General features: G+C 40.9%; 1 protein-coding gene across 6 annotated transcripts in view; it reads right to left on the minus strand.

Annotated features, from left to right (window-relative positions):
• The window catches only part of pak5 (p21 protein (Cdc42/Rac)-activated kinase 5), an 82,985-nt gene that overhangs the window by 25,096 nt on the left and 49,556 nt on the right, over positions 1–8,333 (minus strand). Inside the window, exon 1 of one of the 6 annotated variants that reach the window (XM_005724941.2) lies at positions 5,734–5,960. The exons of the other annotated variants lie outside the window; for them this stretch is intronic. Within the exon in view, the coding sequence (XP_005724998.1) occupies positions 5,734–5,895 (162 nt within the window). The 5' untranslated portion in view covers positions 5,896–5,960. Of the gene's footprint in view, positions 1–5,733; positions 5,961–8,333 lie in introns of those variants that run through there. 6 annotated transcript variants of the gene reach the window in all.

Below are 8,333 nucleotides of genomic sequence, written 5' to 3' on the forward strand. Positions count from 1 at the left end.
CTGGGGTCCAGGGTATAATTGGCCATTTTTAACTACTTTTGATTTTCCCTCCACATTTTACCTTTAAAAACTATTTACTTTGCCTTGTTTGGTATCATCCTTTTCAGCACAACCTCACGTGTCTGAATTTACAGTCATGTTTTCATTTTGACATACTGTATTAACACAACTGATCTAAAAATCAGACAAAAAACATAAAATCCGAGTAGAAAAGTTATATTTTTTACTGTAACAACCACAAACATGTTTGATGAATCATATTTCATAACTTTAAATGCAAATATAAATTGTCGATTTTAAAATCATAAAAGCACAAGTTTTGCAAACAAAGTTATTTGCATCCATTTACCTTTTACCTTTTGTTATAACCATTTCAAACTATTCACAGAACAATCAGCTGTTCTTCAATAAGATGCCACACAAATTATTTGTGCCACTCCAAATATTTCTGTCCACTATAAAGGAGAACATCACAGCCTGATACCTGCAGGTCTGACAGCAGCAGGTGTATCACTCCTGCTTCTACCTGGAGACAGCAGTCGCCTCATTGTTCTGACACACAACACAAAACTATCCACAACACTACACACTAACTACACAAGACAACACATTAACTTCACACTCCGAACACGCTAAACGTCACAAATCTCTCACATCTCAAAACTCGCTCTCTCTCTTTTTCTGCTGTCTCTCTTTCTTTCTCTCTCTCGCCGTCACTCCTAAAACTTCCCCCTCTCCCTAAACAACCAAATGTCATGTTGCCATATCATTTTTGATTGGTCGACATGGTGCATTTTTCACACAATTTAAAAACTGGTATATATCACCTTGTTGCTTTGGCATCTTGAAGTGGTCATGTGATTGGCTTATCACGACTACTTTATTCTTCCTCAGTCAAACAGCAGCACTCATGCGATTGTTTTGCCCCCCTAGCTCCAGGTGTTGTGCCAAAAAGTGATCGTTGGGCAGAAAGTGATTACCGTCCGTGGTAGCGCGTGCAGCTGCTTAAAGCTGTAGCGCCCAGATTACTTACAGCTACTTCCGTACAACTGATATAAGATACGGTAAGCTGAACACAGCTTCAACCGTCTGTTTGTTGAAAAACAGTAACACGACCGCACCGCATTTTCTTGTTAGTAACAGTAATGGCGTTGTAACGATAGGAATAGTAATTAGTTAGATTACTCGCTGTTAGTAACGCCGTTATTGCCATCACTGGTAAAGAGTTAAGTCCACCTTCTTGTAGTTCGACTTTCTTATCCTGCTGAAAACAACTACTTAAAGCAGTCTGAAGCCCAAGCCTTTCACTCGTAGGGTTTTCTTGTACTGCTCTCATTATTTGAAACTTTGGAGATGTTTTATTTGAGCATCCACCAATCTGGTTGTTAGCTTTCTAATGACAGAAACACATGAAAAGAAACAATGTCCCTTATGAAATCAATACAAGATGCAAAATGCCCTGTGCTTTTGTTTGAAGAGCGTAACTTCCACATACATCTAACCAGAACTTTTCTTGCATTCAATCACATTAGCCATATTTGGTTAGAAAACCTGGTCTCATAGGAGGGACAGACACTGGCAACCCAAAGTCCTCGTGACCTCCAGAAACTTCTAAATGCCTCTAGATTGAAATTTTAATTTGCACACTGGCTAACGTTGGCTAACACTGGCAACTATTGTTTAAGACAAGATTCGCTGACCGGTCTATAGCCCTGTGTGACTGGGGCTTTAAATACGCTTCACAGTTCTTTGAAATTATTTTTGGGAGCTGAAACACTGGCAACTACTTGTTACAAGACAAGTACAAGACACAATTATTAATTATTAAGGAAATGCAAAAATACAGGAAATATTTGTGATTTCAGTCTTTTTAAAACTGTCTTTTAAAAAAAAAATACATTCAAATACAGAAAAAAACAAGCATCTGAACTGCTCATAACTTAGATAATAAAGCTGAAACCTTATTGGTCACTATATCATATAACCCTAACAGAAGCCTGTGGCCCATCAGCATGTCTATACGTATCATTCGGAAAGCATGGCTGGAAGAATAGTGGTTACTTGTTTATGTGGGTCATGCTGCTGGAAGCCCTCTGTGTAGCCCCTTACACCAGCTGCTGAGCACTGGTGGCTATGTTTACCACCAGTGACATGCCTACAACCCCCACAGCTCCCAGCCAGTAGCTCAGACTAGCGTGACCCAATCACCTCTGACCTCAACCTCAGCTACAAGCTCCAGGATCCATGAGTCAGACATGATCCAGCGCATGGAATCAAGAATGATTTCCAGCAAAAATGGATTAGTGGTGGAGGCATAATGAAATACAAACATACAGTCAGAGCAAATCCCCTGATCTTAAGCATATTAGTGTAGTAAAGCCTGGACACTCTTTTTTTATCCATTCCTCTAAGCACTGGCAGATTAAGGCTGATTCAGAAGCGGGCAGCAGAAATTTTCTAGAAAATATAATATTAAAAAACCCCCAGAATAAATACGTTTCCTTGCCAGTTTGGCCATATATGTGGTGGGAATAATGTTGTTCTTTTTTAAAAATTCTCCAAGTGAGCATGTCACTGCCTGAGAAACTCTCTGATCTAAAGGAGGAAAAAGGAGAGGAAGCAGAGAGCGGGAAGCAGAGGAGGAGATCAATTTGATGTCTCCCAGTTATCTTCTTGTCAACTCAGAGACAGATAAACAGACAGCTTCCCACTATAGATTAATTACACCCCAGCGCTCATTAATCGGAGCCCCGTCAGCCACTACAGACGCCTACAACACGCTGCCACCCCTATCACTGCTAAGTTGCTACTCCCCTTTCTCCTCATTAGTCTGCTTTCCTGTTATCCTCCCCCCCCCTCATTTTACCTCTCACACTCAAACATACATGTATTTACTTTTACCTGCAACTAACAAAACTACTGCATATAAAAAAATAGCAGACATGACATGTTTATGTAATTATAAAATGTTAGCATGCTAACACACTGTCAAATACAGGTAAGCTAGCATGAATTATGTTCCTAATATCCTTTGCACAGTGTGGGAAAAGTTTGTAGAACCACTATTAAGAGCACTTATTAAAATTCATTCTCATTTAGCTAAAAAATTTATATCTTTGAAACTGAAATTATCATTAAAAATCGGTTTGCTCATGAGCTACCAGTGTGGCACAGGGCTAACATAGTGAAACAGACAACCATTCATGCTCACATTCACACCTATAGCTAATTTAGAATCATCAGTTCACCTAACATGTTTAAATCTTTTGACTGTGGGAGGAAGTCGGAGTGACCGGAAAGAACCCACACGGTCATGGAGAGAACCCCACTCAGAAAGGCCCCAGCCTAGATTCAAACCCAAGACCTTCTTGTTGTGACGGTAGCTAGCCACCTCACCACCATGATATAAATGTTTCTGAAACCATAAACACTGAACTGTACCAGCAGGAATAAGGTCAGTTCTCAAACCCTGACCATAACTCTTTATTGCACACATGAACTAGACTTGGTCTAATTCCAAAGACAAGCAGCTACTTCTCACAGATGATGATACAAAAATAACTTTTCACAAACCTTGAATAACCTTTGCTGTGAAACTACCAAATCCTAATATCATTGTTAATTTATAATTACTTCATCTACTATCTATATGCAGTAATAAAGCGGTTACTGATGGAAAACCTTCCAGCAGGGCTACTTGGCTGCAGAATAATGCACTAAAATGTGCTTTATAATGACTGATAAAGTGCTAATAGGTCAATCACATGCTTACAGCCCAATAATTAATGGTTAATATGTGTAGCCTGATATAGAGTGTTACCTTAGTAAACTTTGCTAATATTCTGGTGAAATATCTCTATTACAGAATCCCCTGGAAACTAAAATATCGAGTCAGCCTCTTGAACCAGACCAAGAATAATAAGAACCAACCTGTGTAACCTATGTAATGACAATCAGTCCTTACGTAAGCTGACCAGGTACATCTAAATCCATAAAATAAGAGTAGACTTATTAAAATGATGCTCTCGCTCACTCTCAGTCGGTTTTCCACAGTGAAATGTGAGGTGCAGGATTTGAAGTGTTAGTTGTAGTTTGCTCGCTGGCCACACGAGGATACTGCAGGTCCAGCCATTACACTCCCTCGCACGTGTGTAAAGCAGCACTTGGTGATGCAATGCAAACAATGTAATGTGTCCAAAAAGATTAGAAAATTAAAAAGGGCTCTGTACAGTTTCTTATTGGGATATTGCAAAGTACTTTAAATCCACTCTTAGCTTTTAAATCTTAGCTTTACGAGTTTGAGAGACCAGCTGTCTCACATGATTTTTGTTTCTTCAACAATCCGTCCCTGTTTAAAATTCACAGCCTAAATGTCCTTCCAAAAAAACCCACATTCAGACACTGAGGGATGGTTGTTAGCCAGGACATTTTGAGCTGCCCTGGCAAAGTACAGCGCACATCGCCGAAAGCCAAAATTCCCCCGCCGACTGAAGCCTCCGTGAGAGGTGATTTGCAGAGTGTGACTGTGAATGGCAGCCGCGCGAGAAGACAAAGTGAGAAAGCAGAGGAGGAGGAGGAGCAGAGCGAAGGAAGGAACGAGAGAGGTCTAAATCAATGCCATCCACTTCAGCTCGGTGCCAAGAAAGACAGATGCTCTCTCTATCTGCGCGAGGGTGCATGCCGGCACAGACACACATCAATCAGGAGTTATTTTCCTCCGAGTCTATTTCTGCTTTGACCAATTTAATCCTCGATCAATTTGAGATGGAATGTAATACATGCTGAGTCAAAATCAAATTAAATTGAAATTGAATGCACATTGATCACAACATCTAACTTTCTTTTCGTCCGATTAAGAAGTTGAATGAATGCCACCGTCACCGTGCATGACAATCTGAAGCGCAAACGCAGTTTGGCAGATCTGGAGCAAAGAAACACTGAAGGTGCGTATCAGCATCTAAAGAGAAAGATGTAGGAAATGTTTGCGGAGTCAAACAAATCATGAAACACTTACCTGATTGCACATTCTTTTAAATCTTCAATGTAAAAAAACTAAAAACCCCAGAAAGAGTGTAAGATCCCACATGTTGAGAAATTTTGGACTTGCTCCACATCAAAGCACTTGTCTAGACCTCATTCATTTTCATTCTGGGCAGTCTACTGCCTTGGAGCTCACCCAGTATCGTTAATACACACTTGCAATAAAATGCCTCCTCAAATTAGCAACTCTCAGTGTGCACATGTCAGAACCATAATAGCCTGCATCCCTATTCAATAAAGACACAGGTTTGCATTTCTGCCCCTGGAGCAAGGACTGGGTGACCCTGTTGAATCAGAAACACTATCTCTCTCTCTCTACACTCGGTTTCTATATGTACACATACAGCAAACCCAGCACAGCTACAAAAATAACCGCACAAACCTGGAGTTCTAGAAACAGGAGAAAACGACCTGCGCTCTGTACGGCTGTAATTCAGAGAGGTCAACTTGCAGTGTTGAAGCAAAAACAAATGCAGGTTTTAAACACAGTCAAACATGTGATCTTTAAAAGTGATCTCACTCTTACCTGCACCCTTCACTGTTTAGTCTAGCGCAGTTTCGTGTATGTTTTCACAAAGTGCCTGAAACTGCTGGCAGTGAGTGCTGAGACCTGTTGCACAAACAAACATGCATAGCCAGCATACCAGCATGTAGTCTTGGCTCAGCAGCAGCAGAAAGAGTCGAACGCCCCACCTGTAACTGTTTATGAGTCGTCGGGGCCTGGGGTTTAACGACTGCCGTCTTCTCAGCCTTCATCGCTACCCCCACCTGCCTCAGCTTCCCCGGCTGCCTCAGTGGCACAGTCCTTCTGCTCGCTCCGGCCCTGAAATCTCCAGCTCCTCGCCCGCCTGCCATAATAAGTTACTCTGCCTGGCTGCAGCTGCATGGATTGACTGTAAGTTTGGCTCTGCGCTCACAGCGACCAACATATGACAGACTTAATCATCAAATTTCCCCACCCTCTGTCACCTGCCAGTAAGCTGCTGGGGGAAGGTGCATGGCTGTACTCTGCTATCAGTGACCCACTGACATTTACAGTAGTACTAGATGTGATCCTGAATGTAAGGGCTGCTGTCACGTGCTTTCTACTATACCAGCCAATCCTTTGTCTCTATTCCGTGAAAGCCTAATTTCTAACTGACCCAAAAGCATGACTCCTCAGCACCATCTAAGCTATTAAACCAAGCGTTGTTATTCAACAGTCTCTACTGGATATTTACTTTGCCACCGAGAGTGCATATTGTGGCAATATTTTCCACAGTTCCAGCGTGATGTAAGGCTGAGATATTTTCAGTGCAGCTATAATGGGTTTGACAACAGCGAGATGTTCAGCTACCTAAAATATCAGCAGTTCTCTCCACCTACACTACCTGCAGTATATGTAACCCACAGCTGAAATGCAAGAAGTTTAGGGAATTAGCACTGCAGGCTGTCAGCAGTCGGCTTGGGAAATGATAGAAATTGTAAAAAGGAGAAGAGTATTACAAAACAGGCTGAAGCAAAGAGCGCATATTAGAATGAAGTCTTCATTGCATAACTCATTCTCACTGTGGAGCAGTAACTCTGAAATAGTTTATCAAGTTTTGGATTCCATCTGCAACGCTTTATTACCGAAAATTTCCTTTTGCATACGCTTCGACATGGAAACGGGAACTGGAAAAGTTCTTTTATGTCCTGAAAGAGACTTTTATTTTGAAGTGTGGTCACTTAAGTTCTTTAAGTGCTGCTGATACATGATTAGCATGTTTAAAAATGTGTACGTTTATGTGATCAGTCCTCCACTAAGGTTTGACAGCTTTCTAAAAAGGTGAACTATTATTAGAAGTACTTTTCCCCAAACTGTATTTAGTGTGACTCCTGTGGCCGTACTTCCTCTTTTAATCAGGACTTCTCTTGAAGATGGTACACATTACATTTGCTCTCTGAACCTTCACTATTTTTCTACTTTCAAATGTAAAGCTTGGTTGCTTGAAAACACGTAATGTTAATGTACTTTTGCAGCACTTTGAACTTCCTACTTTGGTTCTAATGTGTAAACCACAGACGTAAAGGGCCGTCATGACGTTGCCTACTGGTCAGTGAATTCCTGTGATGAAGTCTGGAGCTGAGAAAGTGAAAAGACCACATGCCCAGTCAGCAGCATACACAGCATTACTGGTCACTAAGGTCAAATAATATAATATGGGGACGATTTAGTTGAAAGTAGTTGTTTACGTGCTTCTTTCAGGTGTGCTCAGAGTCCAGATGCATAGCTGGGGAATTATAGTTTAAGCCCTACTTTACGTGACAACAAACACCACAGGGCCCATTCACACAGACTCACTGAAGTGGAAACACCAACGAAGGCCTAACTAACGACCCCATGATTCTCTTGTGCTTTTAAGAGCAGTCACACCAACATCAACATCCTCTCTTGAAATGCCATCTTATTCATTTGTACCAACACGATAATTCAAACCAAGGAAACTGAGATGTTACTATGAGTGTGTAATCTAAACGCTTTTCATTTACCTCTATTAAAAGCAATTGATGCAACAGTCCTTCACCGATTCAATACAAGCTTTCAAATGTCTCCATTCATGAACTCCCTGATCTGATTCATCTTTGGAAACCTGAAGATCAGCTAAGGCCATTGAACTACAACCGCATTAGCTTCCCACCCACATGGCATGAGAGTGAAATTTATATGACGACAAATAGCTTTGCTGTGTTTGCTGTCAAAAGATGGACGACAGTACTAGATATGAGAAAATACATTTTTTTAAGCTTGATCCAGAACAAGAACGCGTGTTATGCAAAGATGAGAGCAGTATTAAAGATATGTTGCAAAAGTGCTAGCCCCCTGGGTCCACTTATTATCTTTGATTGTGAATATCTTTCCTCTACAGCTCCTGCAGAATTAAGAGGAATAAGCTCTCGGTTGATCTCAGAAATCATTATGGTTTAGCTCTCTATGAAATCCTCATGTTCTCTTTTATTTTTACTCTGGCTTGATGCTAACATCAGTGCCTTAAGGGTTATTTTGATAACGTTTGTGATAAAACAACTATATAGATTGATGAATCCACCAAAAACACCCTCTAAAATGTTGGTTTTCATTGTTTCTGCAGCATAATGAGACCAGTGTAAATCTGTCTGGCGACATGTAGCTTTAACTGCAAGACCTGCACTTGCCCAGCATTTTACTGTGTTTAAATCAGAGGGGTTTTCACTGTCACTGAATCAGCTTTATATTGTCAGGGTACAGTGCCTGTATCTGTAGTGTGTGTGTGTGTGTGTGTGTGTGTGTGTGT

The sequence above is a fragment of the Pundamilia nyererei genome, unplaced genomic scaffold (assembly GCF_000239375.1).
Source record: "Pundamilia nyererei isolate P.nyererei 1_Seehausen unplaced genomic scaffold, PunNye1.0 scaffold00013, whole genome shotgun sequence".
NCBI lineage: Eukaryota > Metazoa > Chordata > Actinopteri > Cichliformes > Cichlidae > Pundamilia > Pundamilia nyererei.